This window comes from Scaptodrosophila lebanonensis, unplaced genomic scaffold (assembly GCF_003285725.1).
Source record: "Scaptodrosophila lebanonensis strain 11010-0011.00,11010-0021.00 unplaced genomic scaffold, SlebRS2 tig00000001-arrow-pilon, whole genome shotgun sequence".
In the NCBI taxonomy this organism is placed as follows: domain Eukaryota; kingdom Metazoa; phylum Arthropoda; class Insecta; order Diptera; family Drosophilidae; genus Scaptodrosophila; species Scaptodrosophila lebanonensis.
In genome coordinates this window covers 8,231,040-8,253,937 of record NW_022060529.1, presented here as the reverse complement: position 1 = coordinate 8,253,937, position 22,898 = coordinate 8,231,040, and the positions used below count along the sequence as shown (strand labels likewise).

Below are 22,898 nucleotides of genomic sequence, written 5' to 3'. Positions count from 1 at the left end.
AACAAATTGAAAAATACGCTAGTAAATTTGTCTGATTCTATAAAAATGAATGATTTACTTTATATCTCATATATATATGTATGTATATAAGGTTACATTTTAATTCAGTCGCATAATCCTAAAGTACAATTTACAATTTAGTTTGCTACGAAAAAAGCGCGCTTAATTTAAATAAAGCATCATAAAAGTCAACTTGAATAATTATTTTTCTGTTAAATTTTGCAGTTCATGTAACCAAAAATGTTTGATTATTAATTACAAATACTTGGATAGCGTTATAATTCTTATTAATGGTACTGTTGTTCAGCTAAATAATAGACTATTAATTTGGTAATGAACTTTAAAACTTACGGCTAGACATTGATTTTATTGCTACTAAAATGCTGAGTCGTACATTATAGACGAAAGCTTTACGAATCAATCATCGCTTTGCATTTCGGGTTGAAGCACATTTTGTTTAACTATTGGTATCTTAAATGTTCACTATTGTTGGTTGCATTTGCGTTGTTTATGGTCGCTAGTTGTGGGTGCGGACGTTTTTGGAAAACAACACTTGAACCGCCCCTCATCACGTTATATCGTTACGGTAATGTTACGGTTATATTGCAGATGTATCGATTTTTGAGTGATTTAGAATTTCACGACTAAAGTAATTATTCTTTAAGAACTATAAACTACATTATAAATACATATGCACTTGAAAATTATACTTAATAAACATTAGCTACACGTTGTTAGACTACAAATATATATATATATATATGGATAATATATATGTATAGTATATGTTTATAAGCGTGTGGTATACACCATTATTCTCTGCTACACATACATATTCTGTTTGTGGCCAATCCTCTAAATAAAATGTATTTTGTGCTACGTGTCCACTTAGTTTAGTTATCAGCGTTGCGACGCCCTACACAGCAACAGGAAAGAAATCCTTGAGTAGTGTGGTGCGACGTTTTTCAGCAATATCCATTTGATTCTCGAGATCACCCAGGTCTGTTGTCTCGGCCCGTTCAATTTTCCAAGACAAGTTCTCAATTTCAGCTTCCAATTGGGCCTGCAGTAATTTGAATTAAATAAATTTTAATTAAAAGAGATTAAATAAGGAATTTGAAATTGAAAACCCACCTGCTGGTACTCAAACAGATTCTTCCGAGAGCCCGCTTCCATATAGTAGGCATATGGGTAGGTGTATTGGAGCGTGTACCGACACTTGGCGAGCAGCCCTGCCGCATTAAACAGATACTGCCAGTCGATCCAAGTGCCACTGCCATTCATCACTTTTGTGTTAATACGCTGCCGCAGTCGTTCGATCGTCTGCTGCTCCAATTTTAGGGACTTGGAGTGGTTCTCCCAGCGCTCGTAGTAATGCAAATACTTTTTGAGAGCCTCGCGCGCCTGCACGTGTACCGATTCGTTGGCAATATTGGGGTTATCCTTATACCGCGAGCACTCATAGTATTCGGAACCATGCGTCTTCCAGTCGCCCAAACACATCCAGCAGAAGTCGTGCTTGCAATTAAAGCACTGCATGTGGTTGCAGCCGCCATTCTTCTCGATGCAGATGTGACACTTTGGGCAGTCTTTGGTGTGCGCACTAATGTAGTTGGCTGTCTCACTATCGTCGGCGCACTTTGTCAGCCACTTCTTGATCACCTGGCAGTCTGTGGGCGCGTGGTAATCCATCCCGCATTTAAAGCAAAAGCCTGTGCGGCAGACCTTGCAGATGGCACGCTTGGCGGAGATCTCTGAGGATTGCACTATGATTTGACAATTGGGTCCGGGACAGAAGCGCAGCTCGGGATGCGATTTCACATAGTCCTTGAATGCAAACTGCTGATATTTGTCGCGCATCACCGGCCGCGTTACCAGCGTCAGCACCAAATCCTCCGGCACACGCACATTACACATCGGAGCCATACAGCCAATCTGAATGGAGATGCCCTGAAAGATTTGTGTCTCAAAGTACATCGTCCAACAGTCCTTGCAGAACGAATGCCCGCAGGCCAGACTATAGAATTTGTCGCCTAGCTGGGAGCTCGCACAAACTGGGCACATCTGGCTGCGATACGGTGGCGTATTTGCATTCCCACCAACTGCTGGCGGTGCTTTATAGCCACTGCTTCCCATCTTTAGCAGCTGTGCGGCTGCAGCAGCGCTGGTCGAGGCCGCATCAGCTGAACTCGTTGGCGGCTTTATGCGCGCCGTCACCAACAATGCATTGGCGTCCTGTCGGTATTTCTCAACGACCACTGTGTTGTTCCATTGATGCTCCAATAGCAGCACTTTGGCCAATGAGGGTGTTATTTGTAATATTGTATTCAACTTCTCCACTAATTCGTTGAGCAGTTTCTCAATGTCTTCTACAGTAAGGCAGTCATATTCGAAGTATTCGGGATCAGCACGCTTCGGGTCAAGCCTTTCGACATCGCAGTCTTCGCCTAAAAGTGAAGCAATTTAGGTTATTAGTATTGTTGCCATAAATAATAAAAAAAAATATGAAAAATGGTTGCATTTTCACAAGTTCAACAACGAGAATTTAAATTTAAGAATAGTACTTAGTACTGTATCTTACTACAAAACTTTGTTCCTTCATGGTCATGGTTCCCGAATAATACTTGTATAACCTACGATTTCATTTTTTTACTTATTCTGCGTTCTGGTCCACCAATTTCACCAGGTATTACAACAAAAATCCCGTATTGTCTTAGTAAAGATATGAATAGAACTCGTACTATAACCAACCTTAAACAAGAAAGTAATAGGTCGAGCGGGCCCAAAAAAATTGTCAAAAAAATATATATATATTAAAATAAAAATTTTTTTTTTTAATATTATAACAATAATATAATAAAGTATTGGGATGGACATTTTCGGAACGAACAATTAATTAATATATCATCTTGACTGCTGTAGATCAGTATTAGTTCAATAAATATTTTTAGCATAATAAATACTTTTATATTTATTTGTAATTATGAATTTTAAAATGATATTAAGAAAATTATGTCATTTTAAGTATCACACATTTCTTTTATAAAGCTTTTATAAAAATGTTATTAATTTTGTATTTTAAAAAGGTATAAACGGCATGTAGCTTAACTATTTATAACTACTTCGGCCCTACAACAACACAGTTGTCTGAAAAGGTGTTTAAATAACAACGATTTCAAACTACCTGCATAAGTAGTTTCTAAGAAGCCGTGTCTTCAGCTACTACCACGAGAAAATGCAGAAGGTGAGAGACATATGTACATAGATATGTACATACATACATGTGCATGTATGTATATATAAACGGCATACTCACATACTTATATACAATGTATGTACGTCAATTTTTAACGAAACCACAAACCAAAGCAAAGGGAGAAAGAAAAAGAAATAACAAAAACAATGTAAACGCCTGTGTATGGGATGGATTGATTACTATTTTTATGACGGTTTGAAATGAATTGAAGGCCAAACATTACGTCGTTGGCTTACGAATAAGAGTTGTTGTTGTGTACAAACATACATACTATATGTATGTCTGTCTATTTCAGTCGATGGCATCGTTGCTGCAGGTACGAAGAGCGGCTTAAAAATTGAGCCAACAAAGAGCCCCATAAGTTGACCAGGTCGAAATCGACCTGCGAATCTGAGCCCAGACATGTCAAAAGGGAAAAGAAGTTGAATTGGCACAACAAAGGCCAAGGTGCAGGGAGGAAATCTATTTCGAGCAGAAATAAACACGTGCACAAAGAGCCAACCTAACTTACTTACCTTAGTTGTTGGAGTACAGACCGTACAGACACATTTATGTATGTATGTACATGAAATGATAAAGGAACCTGGCCCTGGAGCGAAAAGAGAATCAAGGCTGCATTCAAATTGAGCAAGAAAAGGAAACAATAACCAAGGGACATACGAATGTACAAAATACGTATGCAGTTTTGTATATACATACATACATACATACATATGTATGTTCATACATACATATTTATTGTATCACAGCGCCCAGGCAGGCAACGACTATTTCAAGTTCAATTTCAATTTCATAATTTCAGCTTCATGGTCGAAAAGCGAAGCAAAACGAAACGAACTCACAAACATTAAAACTGTTTTCAGTTGCCAAGTATTGTTACGTTAAGTGGGCCCGAAAGGGTTTTGTGGAGTGCGGTGGGCTACGCTAATACCACGGCTAACAAAATACGATATTACCCCTTGAATGCGATGTTGGGACTTTGAGAAGCCAATAAACTCCAAAGGCGAATGTCAAGAGCCATGAAACGATTATAAGCAGCACCATGTGTGCTGGCTTGTGTTTTTAGAAGGTTATATGTATGTACATATGTACATATGCAAATAATAGGCAGAGTTTATTTCAAAAGGTGAATAACCAAAGTACATGCAACGTATTTAAACAAACAATTTCCATTTGTGTGGGTGTGTTTCTGTTTGTGCTTCAGTTTAATCGATTTGCTATTGTTGTTAAGGGTAATCGATAAGTGTTAATATCGCAAGCATATACTAACACCCGAACCCCATCTTTTTCCAGTACAATGCACACCTTACCTGTGTTATAGTAGTCATAGTCGTCGTCGTATTCCCCATCATTGTCAGACTCCAATTCCATTTCAATGTCCGATTCCATTGCAAGTGCAGCAGCAGCAGAGGATGAGTGCAGTATAAGGCAGCAGCAGCGGCACTGATTGGCAGGGAGGGTGGTGGGGTAGAGGACGAGGACGGACGTTCCTTCTCTACGTACGTGTGTGTGTGTTTGCTCGTAGTTGGCAAGTTGTGGGTTGTTAGACGTCTGAAGGGCGATTGTGCCGAGCGTAGAGCGTACCAATGCTTTTTACAAGGCTATGTCGAGGACGTAAGGGGGTTGTGGTGTAACTGTGTTGTTTTTCTTGCTGCCTCTTCTGCTCCCTGTGTAACTTTTCGTTGTAGTAATATTGCTTTGAAATAATTGTTTGTTGGTGTTTTAGATGGCGATGGGCCTCGTCGTTGTTTTGTTATTGCGGTGGTGGTGTGTGGAAGCTATTATTGTGTTGTTGCCGTTGCATATGATGTGCGTATGGAGCAGTTCCCTTTTCAGCACTGTCAGGGGCTCTGCAGGGTGGCAATGGCTAACGCTAGCTCCCAGCAGAGGTAGAGGCTGTTTTATTTTCGTTTTTACACATATACACACTTACTTCCGTGTACTTGTGCACAGATAGGAGCCAGAGAGCACTGCAGCATACATAAGTTAAGCAAGGGGGGCGTTACTGTTTTTTTTTTATTTTATAAAAATAGATTGCTTGCATTTGCACTGCAAGTTTTATATTAAGCACTTGATTCTTTGTCTTTTATTATTCACAGCGCCCTCTAGCACCAGCACACATATTCACGTTCCCCCGCTATCTATCAGCACACACACACCAACACGCACACACACACTATTAGCCAATTGCGCAGTATTCTGTTTTAGTTGCACATTTCAGTTGCACATTTAGTTACACATTTTATTTGTGGCTATTGTCGAAAACGCGAGAGGGTGTTTTTGTTTCAGGCTACCTGTAATTTTCCAGCAAGTTGGCAGCTCACAAATATCGGGGCTAGTTTTCGATAGGCTTCTGTTGCAATAACCGCAGAGGAATCGGTATCGTCAAATCTAAGAGCTTTATTGATTGGCCACACTGGCATTTTTTTGCAACCGTTTTATTTCGTTTATTTCAAAAATATTTTGCTTTTGCTCTGATTTTGCATTAAGGCTTCCAAGACCTGCAAATATATAAAAGAAAAAAGCTGCATACAAAAATTTATATGCATTTATGTGTTGAACTACAATTCTACAAAACTGATTCTTAAGTATAAGCCCAACACTATTAATTCCCACTCTAGTGTAAATTAAATTTTGATTTAAGTGGACCCTTTGAGCATTTCTGATTGCTTTAAGACATGATTTTATTTATATGCCTGTATTTTCATCAGGCTTGCAGGGTTTTCATGGATCAGCATTAAATTGCCACAAAAAAAAACACGAGACGAACTTTTCTTTAAGGTCTCAAAACGCAAGCGTCACATTGTTATCCTTGTAATTAAATAAAATGAATGCACAATATATCCCAACATATCAACTAATACAGCTTTATTCTTTTTAGTTCAACATTTTCTTCACAATACTTATCTCTATGTAGTTTCGCCGTCTTCTTGACTGGGCTTGGCAAAGCATTCAAAATGATTTAATAATAGACGCACTATATTTGGGTAATTTAAAGCTCTCACAAACACACATAAGGTAATAATGCCATAAAAAGTCAAAATCTTTGCAGATTTAAATGATAACCAAAATCACACAACCCGATTTAGATAAAGCCCAGGGGCAGGTTGTCCAATCGTATAAATACCTAAGGCTAACTCAAAACAAGTAAAAAAGCTAAAGTCGGGTGTCCCGACTTTGAAATACTCTGTACATATGTTTACAATAATTATAGAAAATAAAAAAATATTTGATCGATTTTACCTCTCTCGGTATTCGAACTCACGTAAAGGGTGTATAATTGCACATTTACATAGCAATTGCGTCTATGTGAGTGTATGTATGCCTATGCGCATCTATTCGTGTCTGTGTAAGCATTTTCGCAGTCAACCAAACAGCAACATCAACAACAACCGCGGGCAGCGCTTGAGCAGCGCTGCAGCAGCAAATATATTTATGGCTATAACTTCTTGTTAAATCGGTCTATTATAGTGAAATTTGGCATACGGACACATAATAACCAACTGGGGGTATTTCCAAAATTTTAGTTCGAAATTCCAAGAATTACGGGAGTTACGATTTGCGGGGTAGAGGGGGGAGGGAGGGGAATTCCAAAATATACATTTTCTGCATATTCACATAAGGCATCTGGGACTAAAATTTGGTGTTCCTAGGTCTTATAGTCTCCGAGATATAGGCGATTATACGAATGGAAAATCGGGAAAACCCCCATAGGGGGGAAGTGGGGGGGAAAATCAAAAAAATAAAACAAACTCGTATAGAATACACACATAACGCATCTTTGTGCAAAATTTGGTGTCTCTATCTCTTATAGTCTCTGAGATCCAGGTGTTCATACGGACGGACAGACGGACAGACGGACAGTCGGACAGACGGACAGACGGACAGACGGACAGACAGACAGACAGGGCTAGATCGACTCGTCTCGTCATGCTGATCAAGAATATATATACTTTGTGGGGTCTGCCACGCCTCCTTCTGCCTGTTACATTTTTCAGCTCCCGCAAACCTAATATACTCTTGTACATTTCATGTACAGAGTATAAAAACGTTCAAATTCCACACTGGCTGAATAAAGAATGAAGATGGCGGGACTCGAAGTCGCAGTAATGGTGTTAAGTGTCCTTGCGACCACTTCATGGGCCGGTGTGCTTAACAGTGAGTGTCTTTTATGTGAGAAAAAAAACCAATACGAAGACATATATTTGAAATGCAGTGCCTGAAGCTCATCCGCAAGATCAGTTGATTGGATCTGTGCAGTCCACAAAAGCTCGGGCTTCGTATGATTTCGATGCCAACGCATTGGCTAAAAATAAATACACACCACCAGAGGAGAAGGACGCTCAGTTTTGGTATGATTTGGCTCATGAGGAAATTGCGAAGCGTATAGCGCTCCCCCAAGGCGACACCAGGAAGGCGAAGAATATTATAATGTTCCTGGGCGATGGCATGTCTCTGACCACAGTGACTGCCGCAAGGATACTTCAAGGCCAACGGAAGGGAAACACCGGGGAAGAGGATGCCTTGAGCTTTGAGAAATTCCCGCACACTGGCTTGAGCAGGGTAAGTCCCTTTAGGATTATGATCTGGGCTACCTTAACAGACTTGAAAATATCCTTTAGACTTATTGCGCCAACGCACAAGTACCCGACTCGGCATGCACCGCTACCGCTTACCTGTGCGGTGTTAAGACAAATATTGTGGCCATTGGCATTAGTGCCGCAGTAAATTTCAACAACTGCTCTGGCAGTGAGGATCCGGCAAACCAAGTCAGCTCCATTGCTGACTGGGCCCAAAAGAAGGGAAAGGCAACGGGTATAGTTACAACGACAACTCTTACCCATGCAAGCCCTTCGGGCGCCTACGCGCATACCACAAACCGTTTCTTTGAATCCGATACGGATATTTTGACGTACGGTGAGGGCCAAAACGATCCTGCTTTCTGCACGGACATCGCCACCCAGCTGATAACGCAGGAGCCCGGAAAAAACTTTGATGTTATGCTGGGCGGAGGAATGGGCAAGTTCCTGCCCAACACCATTACCGACAAGTTCGGCGTGGCTGGAGAACGCTCCGACGGCAAGAACTTGTTCTCCAAGTGGCAAGCTGATAACCCCGGGGGAGTACTCACTTATAATCGCGACCAGCTGCTCAGTGTCGATGCCACAAAAATCAGCAAACTGATAGGTACCTTCAACTCTGGTGTAATGAATTTTCATAAGATGGCCGATGCCACCAAGGAGCCCACACTAGCGGAAATGACGAAAAAGACTATTGAGGTGCTGAGCCACAAGGGCGGTGAAAATGGATTTTTTGTATTTATTGAGGGCGGTCTAATAGATTACGGAAACCACTATAACACGCCAGCCTTGGCTCTGGATGAGACAATTGAGTTCTCAGAAGCTATTCAAGTGGCTCTCAACATGACCAATCCTGAAGAGACACTAATCGTAGTTACCTCAGATCATGCACATCCTCTAAGTATTTCCGGCTACCCAGGGCGCGGTACAAATATTTTGGGTCTTAACCAGCATGACACCGACGTTTATGGAGTTAAGTACGCCACGCTGAACTATGCAGTTGGTATCAATCAATACCAGGACGAAAACGGCCAGCGTATTGACTTGACAGACCAAATCGACGAACCCCGTGAGTATTTACTGTAGCCTTTTCAATTATTTTATATTTATTATATTTATTTATCATTACTAGTTTTCATGGCTCCAAGCTATATTAAAGGGGCTATTGGTGTCCATGGTGGGGAAGATGTCGGTATTTTCGCCAGCGGGCCTCAAAGTCACCTTTTCAGCGGTGTTATGCAACAGAATACGATCCCACATCTGATGGCGTACGCGGCTTGTATTGGCGACGGACCCACTCTATGTGATAATTAAATGAAATTTGGGGTGGAATGTAATTAAGAGAAAGAGAATTGTTGAGTCAATTGAAAAATATCTACAAAAAGATAACATTTGGCTATTTGTCTTCAACTTAATATTTAATGAGACCATCTTACCCCATAAGTTGAATGATTTGTGGTGCACAACATACATACCTACGACGTTGTGGAAAAAAGTGTATTGCCTCAGCCAGAAATGCTTCTTACTATTCATAATATTTTATCATATTCTTGTTTTGACACTCTTGAGTGATTTAAAACCTTCAGGACAATTGTTCTTCAACAGCCAATTGAATAATACGTCTAAATTAAAGCGATAAAATTAAAAGAATCCTACATTTTATAACTCCTATAAATTGAAAATTTGTAATTACGGAAATTCGAAAATCTGTTTAAATCATGGCAGATGCCCCAACATAAGAGCATACATATAAGCGACCACATTTTACAAAGTTTTAGAATTTTTACCAATTTTTACTTACATAAACAAACCAATTACAATGAGAGAAGGTCTTTCAAACACAATTTGATAATTGCATTCCTCCCATGCGACCTTAGCGTTCTCTCTTGTTATTTTGAAGGTAAATTTGAATGGTTTTCGAATTGTAAAGACATTTATGGCCTAATTGATTAGCTGAGTTGCTATGGAAATACAAATTTAAGTTTTTGCAAGCCACGGACATCCGAATATTTTTCATCGGTAAGCATTTTAAAGATTATTTCCGATTGTCTTTCCGTCCGTCTGTCCAGAAGGCTGGGCCCACATTGCCCAAACTTGGTATGTAGGCTCTATGATGAGAGCCGGGTCGACGAGTATTTTGATTTTTTTGGATTCTTCCTCATCTACCCTCAAATACTACCCATGATTTCGAAGCTACATACTTGTAAACCAAACTTTGCACGGAATCCATATATAATTCTATACCTCTTTTAAAATATCATCCAAGTTGGTAATTTCTAAGAAAAGTTATCAGCGAATCAATTTTACTCCAGCACTACAAGTACGCCCACATGCTCGATTTTCTTCTTTTTGCTCCAGCGTTCTCTCTTGTTGCCCCGATGTGTCGATGAAGGGTGGACCTTTGTCGGCTTACCTAACGCTTCTTATGCTGGGAAAAGATCTTGCCTTTGGCACAACATATATGCACAAGCTTTTTTATTGTTTTTTTAACCGCTTTAGTCCATTAAGATGCTAGACATTGTTGGCTATACAAGTATATGCTGATATTTTAAGACTACTTTATGATTTCATGGGCACCTAATAAACTTAAGCCGTCTTTTGTGGCACACGTTCCACGAGATAGTGATAAGCAATATGCACCTACCAGACAAAAGATACACAAATTAAAATGGGAAGCACAGCCTAATCATAGAAGATCAATTGAAATGAGGGACTCGTTAATCACGGTGTGCTAGAACAGACGCACTTGGTTACAGATTATTTCTAAGCAGTTAAACAACTTTCTTGTTGCCAGTGGTGAATTTTCTTTTTATACTCTGTACATGAAATGTATTAGGTTTGCGGGAAGTGAAAAATGTAACAGGCAGAAGGAGGCGTGGCACACCCCACAAAGTGTATATATTCTTGATGAGCATGGCAAGACGAGTCGATCTAGCCCTGTCTGTCCGTCTGTCCGTCCGTATGAACACCTGGATCTCAGAGACTATAAGAGCTAGAGACACCAAATTTTGCACAAAGATGCCTTATGCGTGTACGCTATATGAGTTTGTTTTATTTTTTGATTATTTCTCCCACTTCCCCCCTGTGGGGGTTTTTCCATAATGCCGTTCGTATAATCGCCTATATCTCGGAGACTATAAGACCTAGGGATATCAAATTTAAAGTCCAAGATGCCTTATGTGAATACGCAGAATTGTATTGAACTGTGTATTTTGGAATTTCCCTCCCTCCCCCCTCTCCCACGCAAATCGCAATTTTCTCTAACTCCCGTAATTCTTGAAATTTCGAACTCAAAATTGGAAATACCCCCAATTAGTGATTATGTGTCTGTTTGCCAAGTTTCATTATGATAAACCGATTTTACAAGAAGTTATAGACATAGACATACTTGTACATACACTCACATAGACCCAATTCATATGTAAATGCGCAATTATACACCCTTTACGTAAGTTCGAATACCGAAAAAGGTAAAATCAATCAAATTTTCTTAATTTTTATACCCTGTACCCAAAGGGTACTAGAGTATATTACTTTTGTGCGAGTGCACATGGAACACACAGAAGGAGGCTTGGTAGACCCCACAAAGTATATATATTCTTGATCAGCATGACAAGCAGAGTCGATATAGCCATGTCCGTCTGCCCGTCTGTCTGCCCGTCTGTCTGTCCGTCTGTCTGTCTGTATGAACGCAAGGATCTCCGAAAGTATAAGAGCTAGAATAACCAAACTTGGTATACAGATTCTCCTGAGCCCGAGAAAGGACGTAAATGTATGTATGCATGCATGGAATATTTTATAATATATTATAATATATAATTATAATATAATATATTAATTAAATTAATTTAGTTATTTAATTAAATTAAATTAATTAATTAATTTAATTACTTTTTTGTGGGTTGGTACAGGGTATTTAAGAGTTGAGCCTGCTCGACTTTAGCATTCCTTTCTTGTTTTAATTTCTATAATTATTCTAAACATATGTACAGAGTATTTCAAAGTCGGAACACCCGACTTTAGCTTTTTTACTTGTTTTAGGTACCACTAAGTCCACAGGGGTAAACAATTTTATCTGTAGATTTGGCTTTTTTGAATCATACAATTTTGCCAAGAGTTATTGTCACGTTTGTTGTTATAATGACTTTTTCATTCCGGCTAGCACACGATTTTAAAACGTGTTGGTGATCTGCCAGTTATTTTCATTATATGCGAAGAATGGGTCTTTTTTTATCTTTTCACTGGTCTAAAGTTTACGGGGTGGCATATTACTCTGTATGAAGGAAACTAAGGTTGTTTTGAGATCGATTATAGAGTCATAATCTATAACAAATATTAGGTAATGCTAATTATGTATTCGTATAGGAATGTTTAATAATATCAGATACGATTAAGTTTATCAATATTGATGAATATCTGTGACTTAAACTGTCTAATGTTATGAACTTTCTATTTATATTGGAAACAATTAAAAATTGAAGCCGTTGGAGAAACATCAAAGGCGCTTTCTTCCATTTCATTCCCATACTTGAAATTTAGGTACATACTTGTTCTGGCTTCTGAAATTGCTCGGCCTACATCCTTTTATCGTAAACAATTTTCGTTGGTTTTGTGATGTCTTGGAACGCCCATTCTCTTGAATATGCATTTGAAGCATCAATCGAAACGACCCTTTTTACCCGATTAAATCCAGTTTTTTTTATAATTGTCTAGCAAAGGGACCGTTATTTATGGTAACTTTTAAAAATAAAATAAAAAATGTATTTCAAAAAGAACTCATTAAAACGTGAGCGTATCCGTAATTATAAATTTATCAATAAATTTTACAAAAATATAGTATTAAAATGTCTACTCTATACTAATTTTAGTCCCACTTTTTCTTTGCAATACTAATTTCTGGCTTTGCAAATCATTCAAAATGATTTTCAAATTCAGGCTAATTTTAAGTACTCATACGCATAAAGTAATAATGCCATAAAAAGTCGAAACCTGTGCAGATTTAAATGATAACCAAAATATCACAAGCCGATTTAGATAATGCACAGAGGCAGGTTGTTCAATCGTATAAATACCAAAGCAAAGCACTAGAAAGTGTTCAAATTCTACACTAACTCAGACTGAAACCAACGATGGCAAAACTTGGAGTTGTCATTATCTTGCTGAGTGTCCTTGTGACCAATTCAAGGGCCGGTGTGCTTAACAGTGAGTGTCTAATCTGAGAATTGTGAAGTAGAAAAAATTCCAACATGTATGTCACATATATTTGTAATGCAGTGGCTGAGGTTCATCGTCAGGATCAGTTGATTGGATCTGTGCAGTCCACAAAAGCTCGGATTTCGTATGATTTTGATGCCAACGCATTGGCTAAAAATAAATACACACCACCAGAGGAGAAGGACGCTCAGTTTTGGTATGATTTGGCACATGAGGAAATTGCGAAGCGTATAGCGCTCCCCCAAGTCGACACCAGGAAGGCGAAGAATATTATAATGTTCCTGGGCGATGGCATGTCTCTGACCACAGTGACTGCCGCAAGGATACTTCAAGGCCAACGGAAGGGAAACACCGGGGAAGAGGATGCCTTGAGCTTTGAGAAATTCCCGCACACTGGCTTGAGCAGGGTAAGTCCCTTTAGGATTATGATCTGGGCTACCTTAACAGACTTGAAAATATCCTTTAGACTTATTGCGCCAACGCACAAGTACCCGACTCGGCATGCACCGCTACCGCTTACCTGTGCGGTGTTAAGACAAATATTGTGGCCATTGGCATTAGTGCCGCAGTAAATTTCAACAACTGCTCTGGCAGTGAGGATCCGGCAAACCAAGTCAGCTCCATTGCTGACTGGGCCCAAAAGAAGGGAAAGGCAACGGGTATAGTTACAACGACAACTCTTACCCATGCAAGCCCTTCGGGCGCCTACGCGCATACCACAAACCGTTTCTTTGAATCCGATACGGATATTTTGACGTACGGTGAGGGCCAAAATGATCCTGCTTTCTGCACGGACATCGCCACCCAGCTGATAACGCAGGAGCCCGGAAAAAACTTTGATGTTATGCTGGGCGGAGGAATGGGCAAGTTCCTGCCCAATACCATTACCGACAAGTTCGGCGTGGCTGGAGAACGCTCCGATGGCAAGAACTTGTTCTCCAAGTGGCAAGCTAATAACCCCGGGGGAGTACTCACATATAATCGCGACCAGCTGCTCAGTGTGGATGCCACAAAAATCACCAAACTGATAGGTACCTTCAACTCTGGTACAATGGATTTTCATAAGCAGGCCGATGCGACCAAGCAGCCAACACTAGCGGAAATGACGAAAAAGACTATTGAGGTGCTGAGCCACAAGGGCGGTGAAAATGGATTTTTTGTATTTATTGAAGGCGGTCTAATAGATTACGGAAACCACTTTAACACGCCAGCCTTGGCTCTGGATGAGACAATTGAGTTCTCAGAAGCTATTCAAGTGGCTCTCAACATGACCAATCCTGAAGAGACACTAATCGTAGTTACCTCAGATCATGCACATCCTCTAAGTATTTCCGGCTACCCAGGGCGCGGTACAAATATTTTGGGCCTTAACCAGCACGACACTGACGTTTATGGAGTTAAGTACGCCACGCTGAACTATGCAGTTGGACTTAATCAATACCAGGACGAACATGGCCAGCGCATTGACTTGACAGACCAAATCGACGATCCCTGTGAGTATTTAGTGCACATTTTCAATTATTTTATATTAATTTCAATTATTGATCATTGCTAGTTTTCGTAGCTCCGAGCTATATAAAAACAACTAGTGGTGTCCATGGTGGGGAAGATGTCGGTATTTTTGCCACCGGGCCTCAAAGTCACCTTTTCAGCGGAGTTATGCAACAGAATACGATCCCACATCTGATGGCGTACGCGGCTTGTATTGGCGACGGACCCACTCTATGTGATAATTAAATGCGACGACGGGGATTAAGGGGAAGGTTACCTTCGGTATAGGTACCGAATTTTTTGTATAAATGAAGGTAACCCAATAACTATGATTTTTTCTACGACCGGAATTATAAACATAAACTATGAAAAAATTTGTTAATAAAACATGAAGTTAAAGAAAATGTGTCATCTTAAAATAATAACACGGTGTTTTTTTAACATCATCGTCATATTTGTATATTTTTATTTATTCTATTACAATTTTAGTTGCTTTCAACAACAATAACAATGTGTTTTTGTCATATGATGTGGTATACTAAGTTATGTATGTATGTATGTATGCTATGTTATCGTAGTCATAGTCGCGCTTTTTAAATGCGCTCTCAATTTACTCATATGCATTATTATTTATTTATTTTTGCTGCTGTTTATAATTATGTAATTATGCTTGAATATGCTTGTATGTATGAATCATGTTGTATGTGCTTCGCTTGTGTAATTGCATTGGTGGACCTGCTACTACAAATCATATATAAGTATGTATTTTTTTGTAATATACCGATTTCTAAATAGTTTCTGCAGTTTGGATATAAATAAGTATATATTTATATATTAATTATTTTTGGATTTCAAACATAACAAATACGAAGCCTCCTAATATTTATATAAAATATGTAAGCAAAGAAAAAGAAATATTTGTATAACTGCAAAATATGTTGTGGGTATAGAACATTGGTATGTATAAATAAGAAGTTATGAAAACAAATGAATAATAAAACAATAACTATCCGAACCTGACTGAATGCTTTTTAATTATTCAGTCCGTCCTATTCGGATTAAGGAGATTTACGTATTCAAATGCTCACAGAGCCCAACACACAGGATTATTTTCTGTTTAGATAAATTTCATAAATTGGCGATGAGGGACAACCAAGTCGGTACTAAACAGTATCGAAAATAAAAATAATGTAAAACCAAATACTTAAAACATGGTGAGGATGAGTGTAGGGATGAGATTTTGCCGCGGATAAGTGTGTGGGTGTTTTTGGAGCATTTGTCTACTTAGGCTAATATCTTAAGATTACGTTTATTAATTTCGGTTTGTTTTCAACTTTCGAAATCTTGGTAAAATCAATATTTTCAAAATTATATGTATGTATGTGTGTATGCATTAAAATTATTACATCTACCTTTGGAGCAGTGTGTGGTTCAGCCTCGGCCACACAAATGCCTGACCGACGCATCAATGGCGCGCATGCGCAACTAGGTCGCATGCATTTGGATGAGATGACAAAACAGTAAACGAATAGCAAATTACAGGCGCATTGCTTCTGTATTATTTCTTGACGAATTGATACGGGGCTGCAGGACGGTAGCGCATGCTAGGCGTGGCAGCTACCATGCTGTTCGTCATAAGGCCGCCTGCCGCGCTGGTCAGACCAGCACTGCGGCCATTGAAGCTGGCGGCACTGACAACCATACCCGGTGGCGAGGCACGCACAATTGTTTGAGGTGGCAAAGTTGCATGCATGGCATTGCCCCGTTGGCCAGCTAAACGAAATAATACTGTATCTTTAGCCACATTAACAACAGGTTGTTGTATTTGTCGTACTCACCTGGGGGCACATAAGGTTTTGGCTGATGATAAGCGTTGTTATGTGAACGGTAATAGACAGTCTCGTCGTTGTGGTGATAGTGTGATTGCTGCTGAAACTTTTGCCTAAAAAAATAAAACAAATATAAGTTGTTCCTTGGGTGCCACCCCTAAATTAATGGAAACGTACCTGTAATTGCCTCCTGTACGATTGTTGCCATTGCCTGCTGCATTGCCGCCAGCAGCGCCAGATTGTTGTAGCTGTCGTAGTGTTAGCTTTTTTGCTGCCTCGGGATCTTCCATTAGTTCTCGATATTGTTCCTGACGAATGTCATCGTGTTTATCCGGTATTAAGTATCGTCTGATCTCGGCAAGGGCGTAGGCTACGCGCGCGTAAGCCTCGGCCGGTGGTGCAATGGTAGAAACTTCGACATGGAGCGGAAGATTTAGGTGGGCGTATTTGGCGTCCGCGGAATTGCGCAATTCTTCCTCACGAGCACGATCCTTCATAGAGAAGCGGCCAAGAATCACAATTTTACACTGTGTCTCTTCCTGAAGCCGGCGCAAAGAATTCCCTTTTGGACCCAGCAACTTGCCCACGTAGTTGAACTTCTTATCCTTAATGGGCACATGCACCTTTTGCGATAACTTAATGGTGCGCTGCTGGTAGACATCGGCGTATTGGTCTCTCGTTGGTATACGTCCATTCAGTTGCACACGCTCTAGAGCTGCAGATTTTTAAGAAAAACATACATACAGAACATGTTAAGAAACTACAGAACGGCGACTTACACACGTACCATGTGTACATACAATCGTATAAAACACATATGTACGTAGTGTATGGATCAATCGATTTCATACCTTCATCAATTAGTTTCACTGCCAACGGGAAGTGATTCTCCATTCTCGCCCGCTCAACCATAAGCTCCTGCATATATTTTTGGGCAGATTCGTTCAAACGCGCCGGCTGAACTGCTTTTTCGTTTTCTCCGCTATGTTCTACTTCATGCTCTCCGTTGCTGTTGCCTGCTGCATTCACACTCGCACTCGCCGATGACCCTGGGCCGCCTCCACGCATTCCATTTTCCGCCATTTTTCGTATTTTCCTTGACGGAGCCCTTAGTCGATTAGATTGGCGAATATGGTAAAAAAGTGGCCACAACACGCTGTGCGTTTTTGCTAGTGTGCTGGCAGCGGTGCAGTCGTTTTAATTGAACTTTACCAAATATGTTTGCAACTTCTTTGTGGCCCTAATTTTTTCTCTCTTTGGTTAAACAAGTGTGTGTACACACTCGCCAAATAAAAGTGAGCACCTAATAAGCGAATGTGTTAAAATTGCGACCAGGCCCACGGAAGGCCACCACTAATGTACAAATAAACATCTGTAGATATGTATGTTTTCCCGGGCAAACCACCACTTAGCCAATAAATAGCAATAGGGATATGTAACATTAAATATATTTAGCATCAAAAATTTATGGCGCCATCCAAGAACATCAGACAGTCCACTGCTGCAATGGCCAATTCCACATCTCTTTTCTGTACCGTTTTTTTTTTCGCCTGAGCTGTATATGTGTACGACTCTCGCGCCAAAGATTCTATGAAAAGCTCTACAGACCTCGCCACAGCGAATACAGCTTCATGCGAAGCAACTTGCAAATCAGGATCCAATTTCATAAGGTTCCTAATACGTGACATCGGCAATTTACAAAGTTTAGTCTCGGGTTCTGTTGTACCCTTCACACCTTAAATTAAAATGGCATAGTAGAATAAATGAAAGGGAAGTATCAACATTTTAGTCCATAGTCAGGTTTTGCTTACTGTCCGTTGATATTTCCTTTGTTGCTTCTGTTTTGCCGTTTTGAACGTGCTCCTCTTCCTCTTCAGCGATTTCTTCAATTTGTGCTTGTCCTCTGCTGCCAACCACTTTATTTATTTGTAACTCTGAATCAGGATCTTCAGAGTATTCATGTCCAAATAGATCCTCACTTGCCATAGCTATGCGGTTCCAATTTTTGATTAGTTTTACACAAGGTACATACATACATACATATGTATATATTAAAACATAAATTCTCACAGATTATCGATACATTGCCGCCTTTATGAGTTATCGAATTTGCTAGCAGTGCGACTGTCTTATATGGTATGTTTATGTTGGTATATTTGCATTTTGTGTGCCAATAATTAATTTGCTTCGTTTGCTTATCTTTCTTACAGGTTTCTCTTTTTGTGAATGCTTATTATAATATATAAATATTGGTATTGTCGATAGCCAAAATATTATATGTATAAAATAAATATCAAATTTTCGGGTATTTTTCAGTTTCTATTTGAAGTCACACTAATCGTAGTGCTGCCGCCATTTGCAATCTATTATACATTTTTTCAGGAAGAGTAGTGCTGTTTAAAACCGATATGGATAACGAGATTAACGAATTTGTTGAAAAGCCACCTCACCAGCCCCGTTTAAACGAAGTGGCCCAAAAATTTTTGGCAGATTTGGACGAGGAACGCCAACGTCTGTCTGCCGAATTTCCATTGTGCGCTCTATTAATAGACGATGGTAAGATACATCCAAACTTTTGATGCACTCATTTGTATGATCGTAATATGTATACATACATACATATGTATGTATGTACATAATAGGTATATGCATGCATATTAATTTATCCGCATAACTTATGAAATATTAAATGTATATTTGTAGCCGTGGACCGTATCTATTGCACTGGTCGCATTCCCGGCAAAGAGTTTTATGCTGACGTTTATAAGCAAAAACCCATGAAAATAACGCAAAAAGTATTTGTGCCTGTCAAGCAATATCCAAAGGTAATTCACTTAAATACAAATGTACATGTATACCAATAAAATTGAATTTTTATTGCTCACGCTTTTCCGGTTTGCTTTAGTTTAATTTTACAGGAAAAATTTTGGGACCTAAGGGCAATTCTTTGCGCCGCCTCCAGGACGAAACCCAGTGTAAAATTGCGATTAAAGGCCGCAGCAGCATTCGCGACCGAAACAAGGAGGAGGAATTACGCAATTCTGGTGATCCTCGTTATTCTCATCTTCAGAAAGATCTGTTTCTCGAGGTCAGCACTGTTGCTACGCCGGCCGAATGTTACGCTCGCATTGCTTACGCGCTTGCCGAAATACGTAAGTATCTCATTCCCGACAAGAATGATGAAGTATCCCACGAACAACTCCGAGAGCTAATGCAAATGGATCCTGAATCGGCGAAGAATATTCATGGACCTAACCTGGAGGCATATAGGTGAGTGCCGCGCCAACACTTTGAAATAGTTCCGTGAATAATTTGTTTTTATGTGTTTTTAAAGGTCCGTATTCGATAAAAAATTTGGCGGCAGCAGCGGAGCACCCAAGTTTATAAATCTTATTAAGAGAACAGCGGAGAATCCGCCCGAGTAAGTTACTTGTAAAGTATAAATTCAAATGAAATTTAATATATATGACAGCAGCGAAGAAGGAACAGAATGGTCCGCCCAGAATTCTTTGAATTTACTTATTTAGTCCCGTTCATGCATAGTATGTGTTGATAAACATGCCAATAAAATATATACTTTTCTTATTTATAGAGTGGTGGAGGCAGAAGAGGAGGCCTACGAATATGACCATCGTATGGCAAAACGTGGCGCTCCTACTGGATATGAATACACAAAACGTAAGTTAAAGTATTCCATACTAGGTATTATTTAAAAAAATTAAGTCGGCATTTGGGCACGTTAAAGCTTTGAAAATCCTAAAAATATAATATAATATTAGCTGATTAAAATTCAATAATTTTTATAACAAAGCAATATGTTTATAACTGATTTATCTTTTTTATTAATAACATTGAAACCCAATAACTTTTGTAGCACGTCCGTCAATAATACCAACAAATGCAGCGGCATATAAACGACCACAGCCATATCCAACTGAAATGAAACGTATGCGCGAGCCGCCAATCAAGTCGTACAAACCAAATACTTATACTATACTGAAGAAATATAAATAATAACTTACCCTCCATAGTATGTTTGAAGACTATATAAGTCAAGATTTAAAAACAACACACGATAAAAATAACATAAAAAGTTGCTATGGAAACGGCTTCAAAGAAGGTCTTGATAATAACATAAAAGGAGGAAAAGAAAATTTATTAAATCTATTAATTATAACAACAACAAAAAACTATAAACATACTTCATTGATGCAATGCTGGCTTCTAAAAGTTTCATTTTAATGTTCATATATTGATGTGCCGCATAAAGAGCGGCTTAAGAAATTTCTAAAGTTAATTATTAATGCGTTTATCGTATGCATAAATGTAGTATATAATAAATTCATATACATATATATATATCTCTTAATATAATTTCATGTACTTTACTTTCTGCAATGGACTGTGCCCGCATTCCAATTGCCACTAAACAAATAAGAATCAAAAAGAAACAGATTAAACAAATTGAAAATAAAAGAATTAAAAAAGTTATTATAAAAAAATTATATTTTACGATAGTAGCTCGATATCGATTTAAATATTTTTATAATTTTTGTTTTGAATTCTATAACATTAGGTATGCAATATAATCGAAGGAAATTATTAAAAATCTATAAAATTATATTAATTTGAAAAAAAGCAACTACAATGCTGAACCTTAAACGTGAATAAACACTTGTATGTCGTCAATATAGATTAACACAAAAATAAATAATAAAAACGAAAATACATTTATATGTAAAACGTATTCCTCTTATAGGAGTCATTTGAAAAATGTTACCCAATGAATTATGAGTGATATAAATGAGTGTTTATATCAATAAATAAATATCTGCCCGATGCGATTTTGAAATCGAAAGAAAAATTAAAATTTAAATATAACAAAAAATGTTTTTGGGAAGGATCACATTAAAATAAGAATATAAATCATATATATAGTATAACAAGATTACAGGATTATAAAAGTTCAATAAACAAATAATATCCTCCATACAATAACCAAGCATTGTTGGATATATGCTTTTATAAATAAAATTGAGCAGCTTCTTTAAAAGAGTACAACATAAAATCATAAATAATACCCATATAGTATATATTCTGACTGTTATAGTCATGATTTTGCCATTAAAATACTGATGGTAACAATTTTAAATCCCTTTTCACAAAAGCTATAAAACGAGTCCCACATATATGTATGCATATGGCGTCTATGTGTATTGGACTTATGCAAAAGTACCTAAGAGATTCGGATTCCCTTGTAATACACTTGGTATTAAATGATTTAATAAAAGGTACGTATTTATAGTATCTATTTTTTCAGTCTTAAGAATTTTAATGAAATAAATTAATTGAAAATATAAAAATTGCGATTTTATTTCATGGTCTTAGAGAAGTGGTTTGGTTTCAAAGAATTTGCAAAATAAATTATGATGATAGGCATTAATAGAAGTAACATTTTATTCATATTCAAGCATATTGAGATATTCTACAAATTGGTATGCAGATTATTTGGTAGTCTGACCACAGCTTTAATCGTATTTGCTTGATTTTAAGAATGTTACGTCAACTAGTTATGATCGATAAAATAAACTACTTCCTGTGAATGAGGCTATCCAAATCCGTCTAAGTTGGTCTTCATCCAATTTAGAAGCATGACTTTGCGCATTATCCAGGCTATTGCGCGAAGGATACATCTGCAGACGGTCCACAATTCTGCGATAAACTTCAGCAGCAGTCTCTGACTGGCCACAACGGCTTTCATTGCATCCGATGGTCGCGTTATCCCAACATATATTGGCGGTCGTATTGTTGTCTGTTTCTGGAATCATCTATAAACTTTGTTTATAAATTTATTTATAAACATTTAGCTTAGTTTTTGCTTACAATTAGTTTAATATTGGGCAATGACTAGAATTGTGGCCTATCGGTCCTGGCCGCACTGAGTATAGAGGACGACTGATGTCTGCAGGAAACACGAGATTGCAACAAACCGAAAACATTTTTCCACCACCCTGGCCCGGGGTACAGCATTGTGCTTGAACCATATGGCTTGCATGCATGACGCACATGGCAATGTGGAATTCCAACAAAATGCAGCTGGTATATAGGACAATGGTGCTAGGGGTGGGTTGTTGTTGTGCTATACTGGCTGTGTCGCGTGGGGTTTCTTTTCACGTTCCCCTATTCTTCGCGACATTGGAACTTTGAGTGTTGCTAAAGGCAGGCGTGCACAGGCGTAGGGGTTTCTTTAAAAAGTAAATCAGTAGGTTACTTCCTAAATTAAAGTAGGAACGAGTTCTCTTAATCAGAACCTATAGTTGAAACATTAACAACATATAAACACCGTCCGAAGCCAAGACAGTCCGTCCAAAATGATGTCTACAATAGAAATATACAGCTTTTAAATAAATAAATATTATTAATATTAAATAGTCGTGTTCGTATTTTTCGGCATTTCCAAATTATAATCAACTGTAAAACTTGAAGTTTTCATTGTTTTCAATCCCATATTCTGTAATAAATTACAAT

General features: G+C 38.5%; 7 protein-coding genes across 8 annotated transcripts; 3 read left to right on the top strand and 4 right to left on the bottom strand.

Moving 5' to 3' along the window:
• Positions 1-326: 326 nt before the first annotated feature.
• Positions 327-5,535, bottom strand: LOC115621051 (potential E3 ubiquitin-protein ligase ariadne-2). Its single transcript, XM_030514575.1, has 3 exons — positions 4,567-5,535; positions 1,135-2,447; positions 327-1,063 (listed from the first exon to the last, which is right to left on the bottom strand). Exons 1-3 carry the CDS (start codon positions 4,643-4,645, stop codon positions 917-919), a joined length of 1,539 nt encoding a protein of 512 aa, XP_030370435.1. The 5' UTR covers positions 4,646-5,535; the 3' UTR covers positions 327-916.
• A 2,023-nt stretch (positions 5,536-7,558) lies between these two features.
• On the top strand, positions 7,559-9,150 carry LOC115634164 (membrane-bound alkaline phosphatase-like). The gene is made up of 3 exons (XM_030531745.1): positions 7,559-7,819; positions 7,879-8,905; positions 8,969-9,150. Exons 1-3 carry the CDS (start codon positions 7,688-7,690, stop codon positions 9,148-9,150), a joined length of 1,341 nt encoding a protein of 446 aa, XP_030387605.1. The 5' UTR covers positions 7,559-7,687.
• A 4,160-nt stretch (positions 9,151-13,310) lies between these two features.
• On the top strand, positions 13,311-14,787 carry LOC115634214 (membrane-bound alkaline phosphatase-like). The gene is made up of 3 exons (XM_030531806.1): positions 13,311-13,457; positions 13,517-14,543; positions 14,606-14,787. Exons 1-3 carry the CDS (start codon positions 13,326-13,328, stop codon positions 14,785-14,787), a joined length of 1,341 nt encoding a protein of 446 aa, XP_030387666.1. The 5' UTR covers positions 13,311-13,325.
• Positions 14,788-14,995: 208 nt separating this feature from the next.
• LOC115622672 (KH domain-containing, RNA-binding, signal transduction-associated protein 2) lies at positions 14,996-17,453 on the bottom strand. The gene is made up of 4 exons (XM_030516691.1): positions 17,222-17,453; positions 16,548-17,085; positions 16,380-16,483; positions 14,996-16,314 (listed from the first exon to the last, which is right to left on the bottom strand). Exons 1-4 carry the CDS (start codon positions 17,451-17,453, stop codon positions 16,100-16,102), a joined length of 1,089 nt encoding a protein of 362 aa, XP_030372551.1. The 3' UTR covers positions 14,996-16,099.
• Positions 17,454-17,802: 349 nt separating this feature from the next.
• Positions 17,803-18,411, bottom strand: LOC115622681 (DNA polymerase epsilon subunit 4). The gene is made up of 2 exons (XM_030516705.1): positions 18,182-18,411; positions 17,803-18,105 (listed from the first exon to the last, which is right to left on the bottom strand). Exons 1-2 carry the CDS (start codon positions 18,402-18,404, stop codon positions 17,828-17,830), a joined length of 501 nt encoding a protein of 166 aa, XP_030372565.1. The 5' UTR covers positions 18,405-18,411; the 3' UTR covers positions 17,803-17,827.
• A 302-nt stretch (positions 18,412-18,713) lies between these two features.
• On the top strand, positions 18,714-21,681 carry LOC115628156 (KH domain-containing, RNA-binding, signal transduction-associated protein 3). 2 transcript variants are annotated; one of them, XM_030524140.1, is made up of 6 exons: positions 18,714-18,926; positions 19,074-19,195; positions 19,276-19,640; positions 19,705-19,791; positions 19,963-20,048; positions 21,539-21,681. In XM_030524140.1, the coding sequence occupies exons 1-6, from the start codon at positions 18,779-18,781 to the stop codon at positions 21,673-21,675; spliced, it is 945 nt and encodes a 314-aa protein (XP_030380000.1). In that variant the 5' UTR covers positions 18,714-18,778; the 3' UTR covers positions 21,676-21,681. The 2 variants fall into 2 exon arrangements, with proteins under 2 accessions (XP_030380000.1, XP_030379990.1); XM_030524130.1 differs by lacking the exon at positions 21,539-21,681 and adding an exon at positions 20,245-20,861 and having other exon boundaries at positions 18,719-18,926.
• Positions 21,682-21,940: 259 nt separating this feature from the next.
• LOC115634718 (ventrally expressed gene D protein) lies at positions 21,941-22,198 on the bottom strand. The gene has a single exon (XM_030532602.1). It carries the CDS (start codon positions 22,196-22,198, stop codon positions 21,941-21,943), a length of 258 nt encoding a protein of 85 aa, XP_030388462.1.
• Between the last annotated feature and the right edge of the window lie 700 nt (positions 22,199-22,898).